The 23,471-nt window shown below is 40.1% G+C and overlaps 1 protein-coding gene and 1 long non-coding RNA gene across 3 annotated transcripts in view; one reads left to right on the top strand and one right to left on the bottom strand.

Moving 5' to 3' along the window:
- LOC122654803 (splicing factor U2af large subunit A-like) overlaps nt 1-23,471 on the top strand; it is a 44,153-nt gene that overhangs the window by 18,682 nt on the left and 2,000 nt on the right. For both annotated transcript variants that reach the window (XM_043849062.1, XM_043849061.1), the window contains exons 5-6: nt 7,163-7,204; nt 7,358-7,447. In XM_043849062.1, coding sequence (XP_043704997.1) covers nt 7,163-7,204; nt 7,358-7,447 — 132 coding nt within the window. The remainder of the gene's footprint in view (nt 1-7,162; nt 7,205-7,357; nt 7,448-23,471) is intronic.
- Nucleotides 9,825-16,086, bottom strand: LOC122654804. The gene is made up of 3 exons (XR_006331965.1): nt 16,076-16,086; nt 15,240-15,245; nt 9,825-10,023 (listed from the first exon to the last, which is right to left on the bottom strand). It is a non-coding gene; the product is annotated as an uncharacterized LOC122654804 (long non-coding RNA).

Genomic DNA, 23,471 nt, shown 5'->3' with positions numbered 1-23,471 from the left:
ATGTTGGGTAGTAAAGATGTTGGAACCGGTTCCTTTAAAAGACCAACCTTGTAGGAAATGGAGGAAACAATATGTTTATCATACAGGAGCTCTAACATGGCGGACTATCCAAAGATGGACACGGGTGGATAAATAATTCAACACCTGCCCGCTTGCAGGGAGACTCGTTATGGTGACCCTTGCCTGGTCTGATACCATGTTGGAACCGCTTCTTCTAAAAGACCGACCTTGTAGGGAATGGAGGAAACAATATGTTTATCATATAGGAGCTCTAACACGGCGGACTATCCAAAAGGGGATACGGGTGGATAAATAATTCAACAAAACAAGTGTCATATAAATAAACTGTGTAGCGGAGATGAGGATGTTGAGATGGATGTATGGAAAAGAAAAACTAGGAAGGATAAAGTAAGGAGTGACCATATTAGAACTAGGTTGGGAGTAGCTCTGGTTCATGATAAGCTTGGAGAGAGTCATTTGAGGTGGCATGGCCATGTCCAATGGAGGCCTTGGGATGCCCCAGTATGGAGGAGTGATTTGATTAAGATTGAGGGAACTAAAAGAGCGAGGGACAGACCTAAATTAACCATAGGAGTAGTGAAGAAAGACATGCTAAGCTTAGGCCTTGTTACATGTATGACTTTGAATAGAGCTGATTGGAGAGCAAGGATCCATGTGGCCGACCCCATTTAGTTGGGATAAGGCTATGTTGTTTTTGTTTTGTAATTTCCTTTTGCGAAATGGATGATGATATTTTACAAAGAATTAGAATAGGGTGGATGAAATGGAGGGGTGCAATCTGGAGTGTAATGTGATCAACGTATCCCTCTAAGACTAACAGGGAAATTTATAGAACTGTTAACGATCAGCAATAACGTATGGGCTGAATGGTGGGCAGTAAAGAAAAAAAACATTTAAACAAACTTCACGTGGCTGAAATGAGGATGTTGCGGTGGATGAGTGGTAAAACTAGAAACTATAGAATAAAGAATGAATAGATTAGAGCAAACCGGGGTGTTGCCCCTAATGATGATAAGTTGAGAGAAACTAGTCTAAGGTGGCATGGACCTGCATTGGAGCCTTTGAATGCTCCAGTACGAAGAAGTGAATATTTCAAATTGAAGGAGCTAAAAGAGCTAGAGGTAGGCCTAAAATGACCATAGGAGAAGTGGTGAGGAAAGACATGTATAGCTTAGGACTAAAATCTTGTATGGCTTTGAACAGAGCTGACAGGCGAAATAGGATCCATGTAGCCGATCCCATTTAGTTGGGATATGGCTGAGTTGAGTATTCATGTTGATAGAGTCGTAGGATAGAGTTGGAGTTTGAGTCAAATTTGTTTTCAGTTTCAAGATATGATTAGTAGCCCTTTCCTCTTTATATATTTGCATGTAACCAACGATTAAGGAGGTTGAATATTGAAAGAAAATTTGAAGGCGTTTACCTCACAGTTGTGGTCTGTGGGTGTGTGAGGCGTTGTTCATCTTCTGCTCTTCCCTCTCTCTTTCTCTTTATTTTCTTCCTTCCCTTGGTATTCTGGTTTGTGTTCTCCTCAGTTCCTATACTGGCGGTAAAGTGATCAGAGTTTGTTGGAACTCCTACGATAGAACTCAGATTGACTTGAGATTTTGATCGAGGGTATGGCTTCCACATGCTAACTAAACCCTAGAGTCTCATACCTGAAAGCCTACTCTACTGTGAGTTGCAGAATCGCAAATATTGCTGGTTGTGACAGTACTGCCTGGTACTGTTTTCAGAGAGGCTATTCAGTTCTTAAGTGCTGGTTTGGTTGATTAATGATTGGGGATTATATGCCAGTGGGTTAATAACCGGGCAAAATCAGGGTTATAGCAATCAGTACTTGCGCAAACCAATGAAGCAAAAGAAGACGAAGATCAATAACTAAAGAACCAGCCAACCGCTGAGGCTGAAAAACTGGTCGAACAGTGGCCTATACCTACTGTACTTGTGGCTAAAACATCATAGGAAACTAACGGTTAGATTGAGAGTAAAGGAGGTGGACAGAAAATAGAAACTTAAGAAAACCAGATAATAATAACTTTTCAAGACAAGAATTACTTCCGAGTTCCAGATCTGTTGAACCTGCAATTCTGGACAATTGTATTCCCAATAGGGAGGAACAACTTATAATAAAATGGTTTTGATGCAACAGATGGATTGACTAGAATCTTTAATGGAAGTCTGAGATCACAACTGGACTGAAACTGCTATCGCAGGGAATGAAACTGAGGAATAGAGCTAGCAGAGTATGGAGTAAGTAATAACTGGACTAAGTCAATGGGAATGGAAAAATGATGGTAGAATCCAACCCACAAAATTAGAGTTTCAGAATACCTTGGTATTTACCCACGCTCTCCTTGTATAGCTTGCTGAAACTGAGAACAAGATGGAGAGAAAAGAGGTGTGATGTAGATTCAAGCCTCCTCGAGTTGAAGAAACCACCCTATGCATAGGGTCATAGTAGGAGCCTTAGAATAGTTCTATACTTGGTTTTATTTTAAGTTTTTAATTGAACCGGTTTAAATTGTTTGCATCCAATTGGTTCAATTTAAGCTGGTTTAGTTTAAGTGATTTAATTGTCTTTTATTTTAAGTTACTAGGGACAAATAGGTCTTTTACCTTTTAAAGTTTAAGTTTAGCTACTCCCTTCCACGATTGATGAAGGAGAGTTTAACTTGTATTAGGATTTTGGCCCTTAGGCCCTTATTAATATAAAACGTGGGAGGCTCCCCCACACAATTCAATTTTTTTAAAAAATAATTTGTTTGAGGCTGCCTTTGTTGCTGCTGGTTATCTATCTCCTTTGAGATTGAGTCTTGTGAGTCATATCAAGGTGAAGGGCTGGTGGATCTCCAGTGACTCCCTTGTAGATCGGGAGGTTCTTCTTCAAGCTGTCTTCAAGGTTGCTGCCATTGAAGGTTCTTTTAAATCAGTAAGTTATTTACTGTTTCAGCATTCCCATCTTCTTAATCCTCCATTAAAACCCATCGATCCTCATAAACCCTAAAACTCCTAAAATCTGTCCAGCCTTATCCCTCCATTCAAACTCCAACCACAACACCCTCTCATCCCCTCCTCCACTCGACCTAGCTTGCAGCCCCATCCTAACACCCAAAACCCTAATTCCCCCTCATCTCTGTAAAACCCCAAAACCCTAAAATACAGATCCTATACTTCCAGCCATCAAAACCTAACCAAACTTCAGCCGAACGACCCCCTCACTGCCTAGGACACTCGATCCAAAGCCCCTCCCCAAATTGTCATCCTAAACCCTAAATCCTTCATTTTTCCTAAAACCCGAAACCCTAACCCTAATTTCTGAAAATTTTAAATTTTGTTTAAACCTTGTTCAAACCTACACTATTAGCTTCTCCTAGACTTGCCCATTAAAACTATATTAGATTTAACCCCATTCACATAAACCTAACCCTAGATTTGACCCTAAATACCCCAATCTGTCCCAATCGGCTGGCACCTTTGTGAGGGTCTGATCTACCTGGCTCCTAGTAGGTCTTCTACTTATCTAGGACTAAATTAAGGGGATATGACCTGGTTTCATCATCAAGGCCTGTGGGAGGCTTCAGTGCTTCACCACCTAGGGTTGCTGCTGATTCACCACAGTAGCATGCATCTCACATAGAGGGCACAAGTTTTTTTTTTTTTTTTTTTCAATAGCCAAAAATGTCGGGGACTATTGCCTCTTGTCTTTATCTATAACTCCATAGCAATCACTAAGGCTCTCTTTGGTATAGTTTAAATTTATATTTATGGGACACAAACATAAATAGATGTGTTTGGTATGATTTATGACCCCTATTTCTCATTAAAATAAATCAATATAAGCATAAATTCATAAACAGCTCGAGAGTTGTTTATGATCTATCACCATAAACTGTTATTGTTTATTTATGCGGGTACCATTAATGAACATGTGCAGAATTGCTACTTAAGTGGGGGTAAAATGGTAAAATTAACAAAAATTAGAACAAAACCTCTCTCTCTTTCGCTCCAACCTCCATTGCGCCCCATCCTCTCTCTTAACATATATTAGGGGTGTCAGCCTGAACCGACGAAACTGAGCCGAACCAACCAAAACAGATATGAGCTTATTGGATCATGTTTCGGATTGGGGTTTTTTTTAACACCGAAACCAAAATGGACCACACCGAACCGAACTTAAAAACAAAAGGACCAAAACCAACATAACGGTAAGAAACCGGTACCATCCCTAATATCATCGATTTTAAATATATTTACAATGCAACCCGAAACCAAATCGATAGTAAACCGATAAGAGAAACCGAACCAAAACCGGTGCACCCTTATTGGATCATGCTACGTAAACAGGTGAAATCAAACCAAAACCGGTCCAAACCGACCAATTGACACCCCTTTTATATATATATATATATATATAAAATACATAATGTATTCTTCACTTAAACATACCAAACATATTTTTCATTATATAATCTATTATGTCTAGTAGTAACCAGACGATTATTGTTTATAACTTATAACTTATTATCATAATTGATTATTTATAAATAGGTCATAAATATACGGGAGAAAGTTCTCTGTCCGGGAGTGTGGCCTATGCCAGCACTCCCATGAGTCTATCTCTCTCCTCTCTATATGAAAAGACACATTTGGGCCCTTGTTTTGAGGAGGAGAGAGATAGACACATGGGAGTGCTGGCGTAGGCCACAGTCCCGGACAGAGAACTACTTCCCTAAATATAAATATAAACTATGCCAAAGAGAGCATGAGGTAGGAAACCCCCTATGTATGGTAGGGGGGATCCCTTACATCTTAAGTCTCTCTTCAAAATAAAAGCTATTCTAGAACACTGAAAAAAAAACCTACCTAATCCCGTATAGGACCGAATTCCCTAATATTTGTGCCTAGAGAATTGAACCATTACAATTTACAATAGAAAACTCACAAGTACTAAGCCTCTGACCCATATAATCCATTGGGCACTCAAATTAAGCCAAACTTAAACCAAACTTTAACCATAGGTGCAGTTGGGCCCAATAAATTAAACCAAATTCAAAACAAGCAGCCTGTCTTCTCTTCTTCCTTGAATTCTGCATTACCCTAATAGACCAGCATAAGATATATTTATAGGGATTAAGCTCTCTGCACTGGGGGCTCAGGGTATGCCCAGACACATGGGGGTGGGCGAAATGACCGGCCCGCCCATCCCGCCCCATGTGTCTCAGATGCGCTCCTGGACAGAGAACGTGCACCCATAATTATATTACTGAACAATGCTCACTTACATAAAACTCCATGTAAAAGCAAAGACTCATATACTCTTGAAAGTTAAAAAGCACTAGCGTTACATAAATACCCCTAGCGACACAACCATTAGCGGTAGAATCTTTAGCAATAACCTTTCCTTGAAGATTCAAAGCCTTTGGTGTTGAATCGATTGAATTATCCCTATCCTGAATCTACATGTAATACCACTGGCTTGCTGTTCTTGAACATCTTATCGAGGAGGAAGAAACAGCTTCTGAATTTATTTTATGAAATTACAGAAACACCCTTGCATTCTTCAATTTATTTTTGACCTTTCTCTTTTCTATTGTTAAATTCCAGAAAAGCCCTCGTCATCAAATTTATTCACCACTTAATTCCTGATTCTGTTCTCTTGCCTAAAAGGGGTCCAGAACTCCTAATTTTTTTTTACCGTTTTGCCACTAAACTTGTAACCTAGCTAATTATCATTCTTGTGGGCCTACAGAAAACCCATAATCAGGGTTATTGAAACCCGAGATCATATCCCAAGCATAGTTGTCACTTCATTGCCTAGGCGTCCAAACGCCTTGGTTGCCTAGGTGGGTGCTACAGGTGCCTTGGAGGGTGCCTTGGTTGCCTTGTTGGTGTCCAGCCCCCCTACAACGCCTTGGGTCTCCTAGATATTGTGACAACTATGATCACAAGTTCTGTGTGGTTTTGACATTGTTTGTATAGTTTTTTATTTCTATTATCCAACTGTTTATCTCAAATTCTTGATGTTGTCCTTTGGATTCAGATTCTCTCTTTCTATCTTCCCCCCCTCTCAAATGTTTCTTGATTAATCCTAATCCCTAAAGGGTGTGATATATGCCAAAATGTGAAACCTGTCCTTAATTTGATGAGGCAAGCTTTGATTCTCCAGCTTGTTGTCCATAAAGGTGTGTTCTTAAAACTATTCTACACAATTTCACATCAAGATCCCTGCATGATTTGTAGTTTTAGTCGATTTTTAGTCCATGATTTAACTTATGGGAAAAAGAACACTGCCTGGTCGCGTGGCCCCTGCGTCCAGATACAGGAGTGCGCAAAATTACTGCCTGCACCCTGTGAAATAAAAAATCACATCCATATTGATGCTCCTGCGTGTGCTCTCATTGGACCCTGCGCTGGTGCAGGGGCCACGTGACCAGGCAGCCATCTCTTGCCCTTAACTTATTTAAAAGAAGAATGGCCCGTGTTTGGACAATGGGGTTTTAGTGTGTTTTGATCAGAATACCTGTGCTTTAGGCATTACATTATTAGCAGAGTTTGGTTTAACATGTTGGGGTACAAAGGGTAGGATTTAGAGGTTGAATCTGTTTTGATTCACATTATAGGTTTCTGCTTATAGCACTATCAATGGTGATAGTTTGTTTCCTTATTCTGAATATTGGTCAGCATTTCTTTCAACCACCAAACGCTTAAAGTATTGGATGAATGAGCCCATGTTTACTGGGTTTGCTTTAGGTACATCTGGTGTGGATATTGAGCTCATGATACTTTTACTTTTTTATCCCTTAATTTATGTAATTATTGGAAAATTGAGTCCTTGGATCTTATGAATTGGAGCCCACCCATACCTACTGTACCCAAAGTACAACTTGGCTATTTATTATGTATGCTGCAGCAGTACAATTTTATGCACCATCAACATCCCTTAAAAGGAGGGGGAAAAACTCAAAAACCTTATTTGCTGGTTGGGATTTTTTAGTAGGGTTGTTGTTCCATTTTCTTACCAATTTTCAGTTTATTCAGATATTGACTTCATTTTTATACCAAAAAAAAAAAAAGATATTGACTTCATGTTGTTATTCTAAAAGAAACTTGGTGTTGTGTCTGGTCTTTGCGGTGCCAGATCTTTGTTGGTGGGATATCAAGGGCTCTTTCATCTGATATGGTAAGTTGGTTGGAAACTTTCAGCCATTTCTGAGAAAAAATTACCTTTTCAACCCCAGCTTTTAGGTCACTGATATTCTTTCACTTTCATAACATTAGATTCCCTAGCCTCTGCGAATCTGTAAGACTGATAACTCTATGCTGTCTTTTCCAGTTCATGGAGATTGCTAATTCCTTCGGACATTTGAAGGCATATCGTTTTCAGGTTGATAAGGATCTGGATGAACCAGTTGCTTTCCTGGAGGTATGACTACTGAATTTGTGATTATGATTTGCAGTATTTCCTGGTCATTTTTGTGGTTTATAAGGTCATACTTATCTCATTATCTTTAAGATCTCGTTGATGTCAACTCACAATCATATTCTTAATTAGATAGAAAAGCTTCTTTCTGATTGGAATAATTTTTTTTTTTGTTGGGCTTAACTACTTCCTATTCTTGTTGTTCTTCTTTAAGTTATTGCATGTGTTGTGAATGAAATCAGAGAAGGTTGGACTCGATTACTTAAATTCTTGGTAAACTGCAGACTGCTTAATGTGGTAGGGTTTTTTGTTTTGTTTTGTTTTTGTGGGTAAGCCCCCCACCTCATAATTCCTCAAAGGCCCAAACCCAACCCCCACCACCCTAAGCGGAGATGGGATTCAATCCCAGGTCACGGTGACTACAAACCATTGACCTTATCAGCTGAGCTAGCTGACACCTTACTTACAGTGAAAATATGACTTGTGTTGTAATAGGGGTTCACGAGTATTTTTTGTCCTAGGGGTATTTCAGTCCTTGTACAAGTTGTACCTATTCTAGAATGTTCTCCATATCATTATAAATAAAGTGGGGTTGTGATCATAAAGTCACAAGACAATATTCCCATTCTCAACATGGTATCAGATCTAGAATCCACATTGGGATCCTAAGCCTAATGCCTTTCATCACGAAACCCAGAACACCGTCCTCTCCCTCTTCCCTTTCTCATTTTTGCGCTGCCAGCCACACCAAACCTTCCGCCGTCGCCGTCTCTATCGGTCTCGACTTCCGCATCGTCACTGTCACCGCCGTCGCCTCCTATCTCTCTCTCTCTCTCTCCCGGCCTCGACTCCAACACCGCCAGCCACAGCCATCGTCATTGCCTTCTTCCCGCGACTTCACCGCATGCCTCCGCCTCCTCATAACTCACCACCAAGGGTCTTTATTCCTGCCATGTTCTAAATCCCTCTTCCATTGGGATTTGTTGATGTTTTCTGTGGGATCCATTGAGAGGTGTTGATGTTTTGTTGAGTTCTATCTTGACCAGCAGCCATGGACTCTGATTTAACGACCACTGCATCTACTAGACAGGAAGGAGTCAGTCAATGTGATTTTCCTTCATGCCTTGTTAGCTCCATTAAATTAGATGGGAGCAATTATTTGATGTGGTCGTGGTCTTGCTATCTTGCTATTGGTTCCTATGGTCTTTGGGACTACATTACAGAAGATTCCATAAAACCTACAACTGCTGGTCCTTCTCAAGACAAATGGGTAACATCCAACTTCCTTGTCATGTCATAGCTCATCAACTCCATGGATCTTACCATAGTCGGGGGCTATTTTCTTCTTGATACTGCTGCCAAGATTTGGAAGAAAGCCAAAGACACCTATTCTCAGGTTGGTAATGCTGCCTAGTATTATGAACTCTGAAAGAAAATTTATGAGACCAAGCAACAAGAATTATCTTTATCACAATATTATTCCACCTTGTGCAGTATGTGGCAAGAGTTGGATTTCTGTAGATCTTTCACTGCTACCTGTGATATGGATACCACTGCATTTAAAAAATGGGAAGATATCCCTCCGTGTGTTCAATTTCCTTGCCGGCCTCAACATAGAGTTGGATAAGATTTGGGCCCATGTTTTGCATCGTGATCCCTTTCCATCCCTTGACCAAGCTTATGCCATGGTGTAGTCTGAAGCAGTCCGAAGACAGTCATCACAGTGCCATAGTTCATCCAATTACACAGGAACATTCAGCTCTTTACTCTGGTCCACCAAGCACTTCCCGTGGGGGTCTTTCTCGTGGTGCTGGTGACCGTTCTACCTCTGCCAATGTTCCAGTGAACTGTAACTATTGTGGAAAAGAAAGACACTAGAGATAATTGCTGGAAATTGCATGGGCGTCCCAATGATACTCACAGACGTGGATAGGGACACCCTTCTTCAGCTAGGGCTCATCACACTACATCTGAAGATATTACTGCTGATCCATCTCTTTCCCAGGAGGAATTACAGACCCTACGTCATCTGATACCGGGATGGACTCATCTTCTTCACCAGCACCTTTTGCAGCCTTTGCTACATCCTTGCCAAGGACTTCCGCTCCATCTTCCTCTTCCCAGTCAGGTACTCCTTTTGGTGGCCATTGTCAGGTGCCACTGACCACATGACAGATTCTCCTACTCAATTCTTTCAATACTTTCCTTTGTCAGGTAATAGTAAAGTCCGTGTGGCTGATGGCTCCCTCTCCACTGTTTCTGCGAAGGGCACCATTAAGTGCACTCTTTCATTATCTCTCCCTTCTTTATTGCATGTTCCCAATTTTTCTACTGTATTGAGCACCATTAAGGGTACTCAATCATTATCTCTCTCTTTTGTATTGCATGTTCCCAATTTTTCTACTAATTTACTCTCTATTAGTAGTCTTACATGGGATTTAAATTGCAAAGTAATTTTCTTTCCTACCTATTGTCTTTTCCAGGACTTGGAGATGGGTCGTACGATTGGCAGTGGTAAAGTGGTTGGTGGTCTCTATTTGCTTGATAGTTCTCCATCAGCTTTGGTTTCTAAGGCTTCTCTTCATGACTCATCGGCGTTTGTTTTGGCCGAATTACGTAGGTGGCATCGTCGTTTGGGCCACCCCTCCTTTAGGAGTTTTATCTACTTTATTTCCTAGTTTAGTAAAGAATTGTAACCCAAGCAATTTTTCTTGTGCTTGCATTTTTGCAAAGCAAACTAGAGCTGTTTACTCGGTTTCAGATAATAGAAGTTTAATTGCATTTGGTTTAATTCATTTTGATGTTTGGGGCCCTGCCCGTTGTATATCTACATCTGGTTACCAGTGGTTTGTCACCTTTATTGATTACTTTAGCCGTACCGCTTGGGTCTACCTTATGCGTCCGAAGAGTGATGTTTTCTCTTGTTTTCAGCTGTTCCATAAAATGATTCAGACTCAGTTTGATGCCAAGGTGAAAATACTTCGGACTGACAATGGGAAGGAATACATCGGCGGATCTCTTCAGGCCTATTTGTCTACTCATGGAATATACACCACACCTCTTGTGTAGACACTGTATGTGAAACCCGGTCAAATTTTCGAATAAATTTGAACTTTTGGAACTTGTGTGATTTCAGGTTCCAGCTCTCAGTTTATGGTAGCATCGATGCTATGGACTATATCGGTCGAGGATATAGACGAATCTCTCAACACTCCTATGGAGGACTTATGTAATCATGAAATTGGAACCCTGGATAGGTTGACCCACCTTGAAATGATGTTAAAACATCAAATTGGGCCATGCATGTAAGGATTTGCCCAAAAATAGCAAAAACCCCAAATTCGGACACACTCTCGGATGGAGTTGCAGGTCCATGGGCGGTTGACCGGCCCTGTTGGAGTCTGCATCCGGCTGGTCCTTTTTGGTGCCCTTGCTGCCCTGTTATGTTGGGAATTGTCCTGACTTCAAATTAGACCTAATATATATTGTGTTATGATATTAGGGTCTGTTTCTCTGCTGTCCTTGTGTGCTTTGCTGACCTATTGGAGAATTACCTAGTTGAATTAGACTTCGATCCAGGTAAGGGGACTTTGACCTTAATTTATGTGTGTTTGTCATTTTAATTTCTATATTGTGTTGATTGCCATACCATGCATCATTATAACTGTATCTGAGACATATAGTTTCCTAGCTTGTTTTTAATGCATTAGAATGCACTGTGAACTAGGCTGCATATGAGCATGCTGCATTGCATTGCACTGATATATTATTTATGTGAAATTATTGATGATAGAAATCGGTACTCTATAACTCAATCTATGATTGCGCATCATAATTAGATTGCACTGGGTTAGGTTGTTATTTATAACCCAGTACTACGCCCCTTACCAACAGGGGGAAAGGTGTTGGACAACCCGTGGTACAGCCGAAGGGACATGCCGGGGTGCCATCTTCTGTCCCATATTAGCGTGTCCGCTCCGCTGTGGGAATAAACAGACAGGGTTGATCATTGAGGGTTTGTCGGGTCCGCTGCCTGGTGTCATGCCGATCTGGCGGGTCCTCACCGTAGTAGAATGGTTTCACTTGGGTGACCGATGTCTGGAGCTGCCTTGTGTCATGTCTTCCGGTTGGTCATTGGGGGTTTGTCAGGTTAGCTGGCTTGTGACTGTCTTTCTTGGCGAATTCTCTTCGAGGTTAGCATCTACTACTCGTAGTACTTAAACCTCATGAGACTTAGTGATTGTGCTAGGAACATATTAGTTAGGACATGCAACATAAATTTATTGTGTATGTATGTTTCCCCCACCTCTTACTGGGCTCAGTTGAGAGCTCACCTCAGTGGACGTCCTTCTTTTTCAGATGATACTACTGCCCTTACCGTTACTAATTCTGTGGGGATTGCTCCTTCTCAGGATGCTTTTCCTGTTGCTGGAGTTGATACTCCTATCCTTATTGAACACGATGCTGCGTGCTCCTGCGATGACTGCGCGTTCTCCTGAACGTCCGGCCTGACCAGGCTACTGTCCTTCCTTTTTGGTTTATAATACTTTTGTATAGCTATAGTTACTAACCTGTTGGTTTTTGAGCTTATCTTATCTCTTTTTTTGGTATCAATGTAAATGATGTACAAACAAGCTTCTTTTGAATATAATATTATCATTAGTCTTTCCTTATTTATTGTTTATTGCTCTATTATTGCTTCCGTTGCATTTTTAATTCTGATAATTATGGATGAAACTGCGAATAGAACACTGCATTTGCGATCCTGGTGGGATTCTCTGGGTGTCTGAGACATCCAGTCACACTTGGCCCTTTTTTTTACTGGGCCGGGGTGTGACACTCTAGCCCAGAATGGTGGCTGAACGGAAGAATCGTCACCTCTTGGAAATGGCCAGATTTCTTATGTTTACAATGTCTGTCCCTCGGTTTTGGGGTGATGCAGTGCTTTCGGCAGCCTATCTTATAAATCGGCTGCCCTCATAGATGTTGGCAGCTTGCTATCCTCTTGACGTATTGTTGGGTTCTTAATACAAAAGTCGACTACGAACCAGGGACACCAGCGGGAGATCGATTGCAGCCAGGATCAAAACGATAAAGAACAAATTAAATAACTGAAACTCTTTTTTTTTTTGTTGTTTTCTATTACATTTGAATGGAGAACATAAAGGATAAGAAGAAAGGAGAAGAAGATAAAGAAGAAGAGGTGGAAGAGAAGAAAGGGGGTAGGGGAATGGCTATATTAGCCTAGGTCTCTCACCCACAACTATTCCAGCTGCTGAAACATGGAATTTCTCCCATAACCAATGGCAAGCTTGGCCACAAATTCTATTCTCCAAATCTGATCCTTCCTTACAATAGGGGGCCTATTAATAGCTTCGGCAAGCTTACAAAGTAGAAGGTAGAAAATAGAAATTTCCTAAAACCAAAATAGAAGGTAGGAAAATAGCAACTAATGAAAATAGAAACTAGCTGAAAATAGAAAATACTAAGACTTTATAGATCTAGCCTTCTAAACAAGCAAAGAAACAAAACTAGAAACAAACTGAAATTAGAAGCTACCTAATATGCTTTCTAAAACTGAAAGAAGAAACTAAACTATGGAAGCATTAGGAGAGAATCTTTCTCCACTTGATGGGCCCACAAGATCTTAGAAAAAGCATATCCCCACAAGGCAAATATGGATTGTGACACTGTTCACGTGAACAATGTTTTAGTCTTTTAACTTCTTCATGCTTCACTTTGGGTTGAGGCTGCCTTAGATGATGCTCCATCGAACCAACAAAAACTTGCCACGTGATCAAACCAGGCTGCCTCTCACGGCAGTCGAATCCCACAACCTTGCTGGGCTGGTTTTGGGGCTTGTTCTTGCAGGTACATATGGGCTTATAATCTACATCAGTTCTTCTTCCTTTTTGGTGCCTCCTAAGGTATTTGGTTGCATTGTATTTACTTGAAATCATCATGTCAGTGGGAAATTTGATCCAAGGGGCTTCATTGCATATATTTTTTTTTTTTTTGGGAGTTTCTGATACCTAGAAGGGGTATAATTGTTATCACCCTCCTTCCCGGAAGTTGCTTGCCACTATGGATGTAATATTTCGGGACTCTGAGGCCTATTTCCCAACCCATGGATCTCTTCAGGAGGTGTCTGCGAGTGAAGAGGTGCCCTTAATTGCGCTATTGAATGTGAATGTGCATGTGCCTACAGTGGAAGATCCATCCATAGAGCTTGAGGATGGTATGACATGGCAGGAACAGGAGCAGCCTTTAATTTAGGGGGAGCTTGTGGAGCCCAACACCTTGAAGACATTCACTTGAGGAACGTGGCATGAAAGAAAGCAAGTTGATAATACGACCACCATTGCTCCTAACCAATCAGCACTACCTGTCCCAAGTTCTTCCAGTAACTCTATTCCTTCTAGTGAGTCTGCTTCTGATCCTAGTCTTGACTTACCAATTACTATTTGTAAGCCACCTAGAACTTGTAATTAGCATCCCATTTCTAATGTTGTTTCATATGACTCTCTTTCTCCTTCTTTTTATGCTTTTGTTTCCTCTTTGTCTTCTATTTCCATTCCTAACACTTGGCAGGAAACACTAGCTAATTCGAGGTGGAGGGAAGCAATGAATGAAGAAATGAGTGCCCTGGGAAAAAATGACACTTGGGATTTGGCGACTCTTCCTCCAAGAAAGAAACCCGTAGGCTGCAAGTGGATTTTCGTAGTTAAACAGAAGGTTGATTTGATCGGTGGAAGATACAAGGCAAGGCTGGTTGCTAGAGGTTTTACCCAAACTCATGGGATCTACTATCAGGAAACATTTGCCCTAGTAGCAAAGATGAACACTGTTAGGGTAATTATTTCCTGTGCTGTTAACCAAGGATGGGATCTTCAACAACATGATGTGAAGAATGCTTTTCTCCATTGGGAGCTCAAAGAAGAGGTGTATATGGATATCCCTCCTAACTTTGCTGCCCCAGAGACTTAGGGCAATGTGTATCATTTGAAGGGAGCTTTATATGGTCTTAAACAGTCCCCTAAAGCTTGGTTCGGTCGTTTCCATGGAGCCATGATGTCAATTGGCTATAAACAAAGTTATGCTGATCACACTTTGTTTATCAAGAAGTTGGGTCAGCATTTACAGTTTTGATTGTCTCTGTAGATGACATAGTAATTACTGGGAGTGATGTTGATGAAATAGGCAAACTAAAAGCCTGTTTGGGGACAGAGTTTGAATTTAAGGACTTGGGAAAGTTACAATATTTTTTTTGGATTGAGATTGCTCATTCAACTCAAGGTATCTTCCTCTCTCAATGGAAGTATACACTGGATTTTTTATCTAACACAGGAGTGCTGGGATGTAAGTCTGCTGATACACCATCAGAGCCTAACACTCATTAAAGAGTAAGGATGGAGAGCCAGTGGATAAGGTTAGCTACCAAATTCTGGTTGGGCGACTATACCAATCTATCTCACACACGGCCAGATATAGCTGTTAAAATAAGCAGTTCTACGCGCTAGTGGTAGTTCTGTCCTTTTTTATGTTATTTCTCCCTTAGCCGATTCTTCTTAGGTATTCCTAATTAGAATCGGCTAGGGTAGCTTTCCTATTTGTAATGTGATTAGTTGTAATTCTTTTAATATAAATAAAGTAGCTTGGTGATCCATATTGATCACTCAAGCATTCAGTTCTAAGGCTGTTTACATGGTTCTGGCAACTGGGGTGACGATTGGATGTGGTAAGATGCATGGTGGATTGTATCTGCTTGATAATGGGAGTCCTACTTCACCACCACCACTTCCTTCTCTTATTCATCAAAGCTCATTAGTATCTTCTGAACTTCAACAATGGCATAAAAGACTAGGTCATCCCCCTTTAGGAACTTTATCTTTTTTATTTCCAACATTAGTTAAACAATGTAATAAGGACGAATTTTTTTGTGAGGCTTGTGTTTTGGCCAAACAACATCGTTCCACTTACCCTATTTCTAATAAAAGTTCTTCTCCGTTTAATCTTGTTCATTCTGATGTTTGGGGACCTAGCCGAAAACCTTCAATCAAAGGCCATCGTTGGTTTGTTTCTTTTATTGATTGTTATTCTAGGAGTGCATGGGTTTATTTAATGCATAACAAAAGTGATGTCTTCTCCTGTTTTCAAAATTTTTATACAATGGTTCAGACCCAATACAATGCCACTCTCAAGATATTGAGGAGTGACAATGGTAAAGAATATATGGATGGTCGGTTCCAACACTATCTTGCTGCCCATGGAATCCTCCGTCTGACTAGTTGTGTTGATACTCCAGCCCAAAATGGTGTGGCTGAAAGGAAAAACCGCCACCTCCTTGTGGTGGCTCGAACTATTATGTTTGCCCATTCTGGTCCTTCCCAATATTGTGGAGATGCTGTCCTTACTGTAGCTTATCTTATTAATAGACTGCCTACCCGAGTCCTTGACTTACAAACCCCTGCTACTTTATTACGTGGCTCTTCCTCTTTTGTCGTTCTACCTAAAGTTTTTGGTTGTATTTGTTATGCTAGGGATACCCGATCCCCAGGCAAACTTGAACCTTGTGGCGTCTGTTGTATTTTCTTGGGATATTTTCCATCCCAAAAGGGTTATAAATGTTACCACTCCTCTACCCGTCGTACCTTGGTTAGTATGGATGTTATCTTTTATGAAGCCCTCTCCTATTATCCATCTACACCTCTTCAGGGGGAGAATTTCAGTGAAGATATGTTGGTTGAGCTTCCTGTACAGAACCAGCTAAATATTGGCCCTACCCCTCTGGACCCATTTGCTCCTCCCCTCCCTCCTACTGAAGACAGAGAGGATTTTCCCCAGGGGGAGAACTTAGATGATGCTGAAAATCCTATTGTTGAAAATCCCATTCAGGGGGAGTTGACTCTAGTCCAACAAACCATTAGGAGATTTTAGAAGAAAATTAATGACTCTAATCTCAAAACCTACCACAGGGGACATTCCAAAAACACGCAGCTCCCATCCACTGTAGCATCGGTAACAATCCAGTTGCCGGCCCTGGAACCAGATCATTCTCCAGGTAACTTCTCTTCTCCTTCTTCTCCTGACTTACCTATTGCTCATCGCAAAGGTATTCAGGCTTGTACTCGGCATCCTATTTCTCATGTAGTCTCTTATGATTCCCTCTCTCTATCCTTCCGTACGTTTGTCTCTTCTCTTTTTTCTGTCTATATTCCCCAAAATTGGCAGGAAGCTTTTACAGATGGAAAGTGGAAGGCAGCAATGATGGAAGAAATGAAAGCCTTACAAAAGAATGATCATGGGAGTTTGTGGTTCTTCCTCCAAGAAAGAAACCAGTTGGATGTAAGTGGGTGTTTGTGGTGAAACAGAAGGTAGATGGCATTGTGGATCGATTCAAAGCATGATTGGTGGCAAAGGAATTTACTCAAACTTATGGGATAGACAATCAGGAGACCTTTGCACCAATTGCAAAGCTGAACACTGTTAGAGTACTACTATCTCGTGCAGGAAATCTGGGATGGTAGTTGCAGCAGTTAGATGTGAAGAATGCCTTCCTCCATGGAGAGCTTGAAGAGGAAGTGTATATGGATATTCCACCGGGTTTCTCATGTGATAAAGCCAGCGACAAAGTGTGTAAATTGAAGTGTGCTTTATACGAGCTGAAGCAGTCACACCATGCATGGTTTAGACGGTTTCACAAGGCTATGGTTTCTGTGGGTTATAAGCAGAGTAGCCTTGTTTATAAAAAGGAATGATGAAAAAATAACCATTCTCATAGTCTATGTGGATGACATTGTGGTTACTGGGAATGATAATAATGAGATCAGCAAGTTGAAGACTTTCCTTGGCCAAGAGTTTGAAATAAAAGATCTGTGAAACTTAAAGTACTTTCTAGGGATAGGTGTTGCTCGTTCCTCTAAGGGCATCTTTCTCTCTCAAAGAAAGTACATCGTAGACTTGTTGACAGAGATGGGAATGCTAGGGTGTCATCCTTCTGATACACCTATGGAAGCTACTACATGGCTCAAAGAAAAGGAGGGTGAACCTGTTGATAAAGGTCGTTATCAGAGATTGGTTCGCAAGCTTATTTATCTATCTCATACGTGACCATATATAGCCATCGCTGTGAGTATGGTAAGTCAGGTCATGCATGATCCTCATTCTTCTCACATGGATGCTGTACTTTGAATTCTACGATATTTGAAGTCAGCCCTGGGAAAAGGAATTCTTTTGTCCCCAAATGGTCATCTTCGTGTTGAAGCATATACTGATGCTGATTGGGCTGGATCCTCTGATAGGAAGTCCATCTCCGGCTATTGCTCATTTGTTGGTGGAAACCTTGTCACATGGCATAGTAAAAGCAGAACGTAGTGGCAAGGTCTAGTGCCGAAGCAGAATTTCGTGCTATGGCACAGAGTATTTGTGAATTGTTATGGCTCAAAGGCTTATTGCAAGATCTTAGTGCTCTTGTCCGTCTTCCCATGATGTTATATTGTGACAACAAGGCTGCTATTAGTATTGCTCACAATCTTGTTCAGCATTATTGTACCAAGCATGTGGAGGTTGATAGGCACTTTATCAAAGAGAAGTTGGAAGAAGGGCTGGTCTGTGTTCCTTTTGTGAAGTCTGCTGACCAACTAGCTGATGTGTCCACTAAGGGATTAAGTAGAAAAGTTTTTCATCCTATTCTTGTCAAGTTGGGCATGTTTGATGTTTATGCTCTAACTTGAGGGGGAGCGTTAGAATAAGTAGTTCTACTTGATAGGGGTAGTTCTGTCCTTTTTTATGTTATTTCTCCCTTGGCCGATTCTTCTTGGGTATTCCTAATTAGAATCAGCAAGGGTAGCTTTCCTATTTGTAGTGTGATTAGTTGTAACTCTTTTAATATAAATAAAGTAGCTTGGTGATCCATATTGATCACTCAAGCATTCAGTTCTAAGGCTGTTTACAATAGCCTTTGCTGTTAGTGTGGTTAGCCAATATATGCATGTACCTCACTCAATTCATCTAGAGGCAGCATATAGGATCTTTAGGTCTTTGAAGTCTTCCCCTGGAAAAGGTGTACTTTTTCTCTCCTTAGAATCAGTTGTGAGTTAAGACTTTCACTGATGCAAATTGGGCAGGATGTCCGGATGACAGGAGACCTACTTCAGGCTATTGCACCTTTGTTGGAGGCAACTTGGTTACTTGGTGGAGCAAGAAGCAAGCTATAGTTGCTCAATCCAGTGCAAAAGCAAAGTTTCGGGCTATAGCCCATGGATATGTGATCTTCCTTTGGCTCCAGGGACTTCTTCAAGATTTATGTATTCCTATTGAGCTACCTGTACGCCTCTATTGTGACTGCAAATCAGCAATAAACATTGCACATAGGGGTGTAAGTTTGACCCTGTCGGCCCCATAGAACTAAAACTCGTGAGATGTCGCGACGAATAACTCGCTTTTTCAAATGCTCGAGACGAGATGAAGGGTGAAATGGACAGTTACAATGTCTCGGCTTGGTGGGAAATCTTGGTATACAGACACCTATTTTTGCAAACCTTGGTATGCAGACACTTATTTATGCCAGAATCCTGGACAAATACTTATTTATGCCTAATATCATTTATGTAAATGATTTTGTATTTCATTTACTCAAGATATTATTCATAAATAAACAAATACCCCATATTTGAATCCAATAAAAATAGTTAAAAATCAAATTCCAAAGGGATAAAAAGTCAACCCCCCTAGTTCAAGAACAAAAACTAGATTTTCGGCAGTAGGTGGAATTTTCAACTTTCTAATGCTTGGGTTTTTCTCAAATCTAAAAATTTCATAAATATTAATATGGTAAAACATTGCTAAAAACCAAAAGTGCGGTAAAATATTCATTTATTTTGATGTCCAAAAAAATATTTTCATTCAGAGCGATTTTGATAGCATTCGCACACACCAAATTAAGTTTGACCGGTACATAACTCCTTCAATATAAATCAGATTTAAGCAATCTTGAACTTGTTGGAAAGCTTTCAACCAGGGCTTCTCACCCACGGTTTCTCATCGTTGCCGCATCTCACAGTTTCATCAATAGCTCTTTTCTCTTCAATCTCTGTCCCTTTTCTGTTTAGCCACGTACATGTAGTTATAATAAAACAACCCAATCCTAATCTAAGTAAGAAACTAGTTAATAAAACCTATAAAATAGAAACTAGACTCTAACTAGGATTCCTAACAGAACTAGGATTCCCAATTATGATTACAACTCAAATAGGATACTAAATAAGTGTCTAATAATAAAAATAACACCAAAAATCAACTCCTCTAAGCCAGCAGTCCATATCAGCCCCCAAATCACTGTTTATGTGAATAGTGTCGTGTGAACAATATTTTTTCTCCCTTTAGTCTTCTTCATGCTTCGATCTACATCAACTCTCTCCATCTTGGAAAAAAAAAACTCATCCTCAAGTTTGGTAGAGATGTCGAATCTGATTTGCATGATGAATCTTCAATTGGAAGCTCGAATGAAACAACTGTTGATCTTGTCTATAGCCTTCTCCTTAGCTTTGATACCAGGTAATGCAAAGTCGACCTCAATCTATGGAAACCAGCTAGAGATCGATTGCAGCAGGATCAATACAATAAAAAGAACAAAATTTAAATAACGAAAACTCTTTTATTGCTATATTCTTTATTATTTCACTTTCCTAGTCAATTTAGGTTACCTTATTAGTTAAGGATAGGATTAAAGCCTTTACTTTTTAGTGTCTAAGTCTATTTTTGAGTCTTCTATATAAGTTTGTAAGGGAGGCCAGCATTGTACACGAATTTGATTAATGAACTATTGGCTTGAGCCTTTGTGAAAATCCTGAGATAGGATGGGTGAGATGCACAGGGCTGAGAAAGCCTTCTCCAACCCCTCCCTATTCCCTTCCCCCATCCCTTCCATCTATTATTGAATCCAAGACCTAATTTTGTTCAAATCGATCTTAAGAGTACTAAAAGCTGCTGGTATTTCTTTCAACTGATTGTCACTTCGATTTCTTGAAGATTACCACATCAAGATCATTGCTGCTTCAATAGGTTACAAATATGTGGGTTTTTATTTGTTATTTCAACCAAGGAAATTGTTCCTTCATATGATTTTGGTTCCCATTGTTCTCTTGGTTTCCTCATATAATTTTATTTCCCATTGTTCTCTTGGTTTCCTCATATAATTTTAGTTCCTATTGTTCTCTTGGTTCCCTTATGTTTTCTTGTTTATTGGAAGGTTTTCTATTTGATCCTGCCTGGGCTAGACCTATTTTGGTTCTAGTCTTACATTATTTGGTATCAAGCCTACTATGGTGAGCCATGAAGATGGACGTGCACAACAAGAAGCTTTCTCTAAGGATGATCAAAACTCTTGGACGATTTTTTTTTCTTTTTCAAGATGGGGAGAGTTGGGGAAGGCTATCTTAGCCTGTGCATCTCACCCATCCTATCTCAGGATTTTCACAAAGGCTTAAGCCAATATTTCTTTAATCAAATTCGTGTATAATGCTGGCCTCCCTTACAAACTTATATAGAAGACTAAAAAATAGACTTAGACACTAAAAAGGAAAGGCTTAACCCTATCCTTAACTGATAAGGTAACCTAAATTGACTAAGAAAGTGAAATAATAAAGAAAACAGACTCAAAATAGGACTCTAACTAAAACTAATAAAGTAAATCCCGTTTTCCTACTTTCTACCCATATTTTAGGCTCACTAAATTATACAATTACAAAGTAAACCCATGGGATCAAATTCCCAATTCATATATGACCCAACCCAAAGCTTATTTCCACTAAAATAGGCCCTAAGTGACTTATCTACATCAGGGTTTCAATAACTCTCTCCCATAACTTCATCGTTTGACTCATTAGTTTTATGCCTCTATAGATCACCTTTATTTTTGTAAATCGGGACCACATTGCTTCTCCTCCATACATCTGGCATTTTCTTTGTGCTCATTATCGTGTTAAACAACTTGGTTAGCTCAGATAAACCACAAATTCCTAAGCTCTTCCACATTTCTATTGGGACCTTGTCTGGGCCTGGTGCCTTGCCTATTATCATCTTTCTTAAAGCTTCTTTTACTTCAAACACTCTAATTTTGTGTATATATTTGCGCCATATGGTGTCAAGATGAGTAATGCAGCTTTCCGGGCCTCTATTACTTAAAAAGTCTTCATTAAGTAGGTTTTTAGAAATACTCTTTTCATCTCTCCTTAAAGTCTTCATCCCTTATTAGTATTCCACCATCATCACTTTTAATACATCTACCATGGTCGAAATCTCTATTCTTCTGTTCTCCCATTTAGCTACCTTATAGATAGCTTTTTCTCCTTCCTTTGTGTTCAGATTATTATAAAGATCTTCATTTTCTTTGCTCTTGCTTCCCCACAATCTTCTTAGCTTTGTTTCTGGCAAATTTATACCTTTTTAGATACCCTACCTCTTTTGTCCTTTGTCATGTCTTAAAACTAGCTTTCTTAGTCTTTATGGCTGCTTGGACATCATCATCCCACCACCAAGTTTCCCTAGAGGCATGATGTATAACTTTCGATTCCCCTAGCACCCCTTTTAGAAACCTTCTTAATTGAATCCATCATCACGTTCCACATCGTGTTAGTGCCTCGATCAAAGTCCCACTTTCCTTATTTGACCACTTTATCAGTAAATGAATTCAAGGAATCTCCTTTTAAGCTCCACCTTATCTTAGAGAAAATAAGCTCCCCTATCATATCATTCTGCACAATGAGGCACATATCCAGGACCATCAATCTATGTTGCGTGGTTAACTTACGCTCTCCCCATGTATAACCTTACAGTCCTTACAAAACAATGTGTCGGACTTTCTTGTTAGGAAGAAATCTATTAAGCTGATATGATGCCTACTTTTGTAGGTAACTAAATGTTCTTTTCTCTTTTCAGATAAAGTGTTCACAATGGATAAATCATAAGCTACCGCAAAGTCTAAAACTGAGATACCCTCCTCATTCCTCTCTCCAAATCCATAGCCTTCATGTTCGCCTACATAGCCTCTACGATCTCTTCCAACATGTCCATTTCGATCACCCCCTATAATAATCTTTTCTCCTTGACAAAAACTTTGCACTAATCCATGTGTTCCCAAAATTGTGGCTTACTATTTTCATTCCTCTACATGGGTGCGTAAGCAATAATTATATTGACAACCTCTTTCTCCAACACAAGCTTGATGGATATAATCCTATTTCCTAATCTTTTAACATCCACCACATCATTCTTCAATATGAATGATAGTTGACTCCTGAGCTACTCGTTCACAGGGAGCCTGTCTACCAAATTGTTTTTGGCTGTGTTTGGATGGCCGGGTTGTGGGGGAAGAAGTAAAATTGGTTGGAAGGCGGCGGGGAGAGGGAAGTATGGAAAAATGCACTTTTCCTGGCCCCCCCCCCCCCATCTCATTCTCTCATGTCCCCCTTTTTTCAATTCTTCCCCATGCCCATTTTTTAGCGCAACCCTTTTTTTTTTTTTTTGAGCTTTGACAACCTTTCCCTTACCCTAGCTAACCAAAATCCAAGGGGAAATGCTAATTTTCACTTCACCTTCTTTGGATTGTGGGCCCTACACTTCCCAAACATCCAAACATAGCCTTTGAATCTTGTAGTTGATTCAATTTTGGTTACATTCTATAAATCAACATTACATATCAAGCCTTCTGTTGGTGTGGGGCTTTGCCACTGGACTCTGGACAAAATCGGTGCAAAGTGCTTACTGTTTATTTTTCATGTGTATCCAAGTGAAAACCAAGGCAGAAGAGAAGGATCCAGTTAAGATCCAATGTTCAGTAAGAAACTACAGAATTTTGTTTTAATGTTATTATTGCTAGGCAACTGAATGTCAAAACTGTAGATTATGTAGACGTATCTGCACAGTAATTCATTGAGAGTTTCTAGAACCACTGAATGAATGAGTTCTGGTTCTCCCAAGAATGTGTGATTAATTGAGGTTACTGCATCCATAAGTTTTTCTCATTTTG

The sequence above is a fragment of the Telopea speciosissima genome, chromosome 3, assembly GCF_018873765.1.
Source record: "Telopea speciosissima isolate NSW1024214 ecotype Mountain lineage chromosome 3, Tspe_v1, whole genome shotgun sequence".
Lineage (NCBI taxonomy): Eukaryota > Viridiplantae > Streptophyta > Magnoliopsida > Proteales > Proteaceae > Telopea > Telopea speciosissima.
This window is presented reverse-complemented; position numbering and strand designations above follow the sequence as displayed.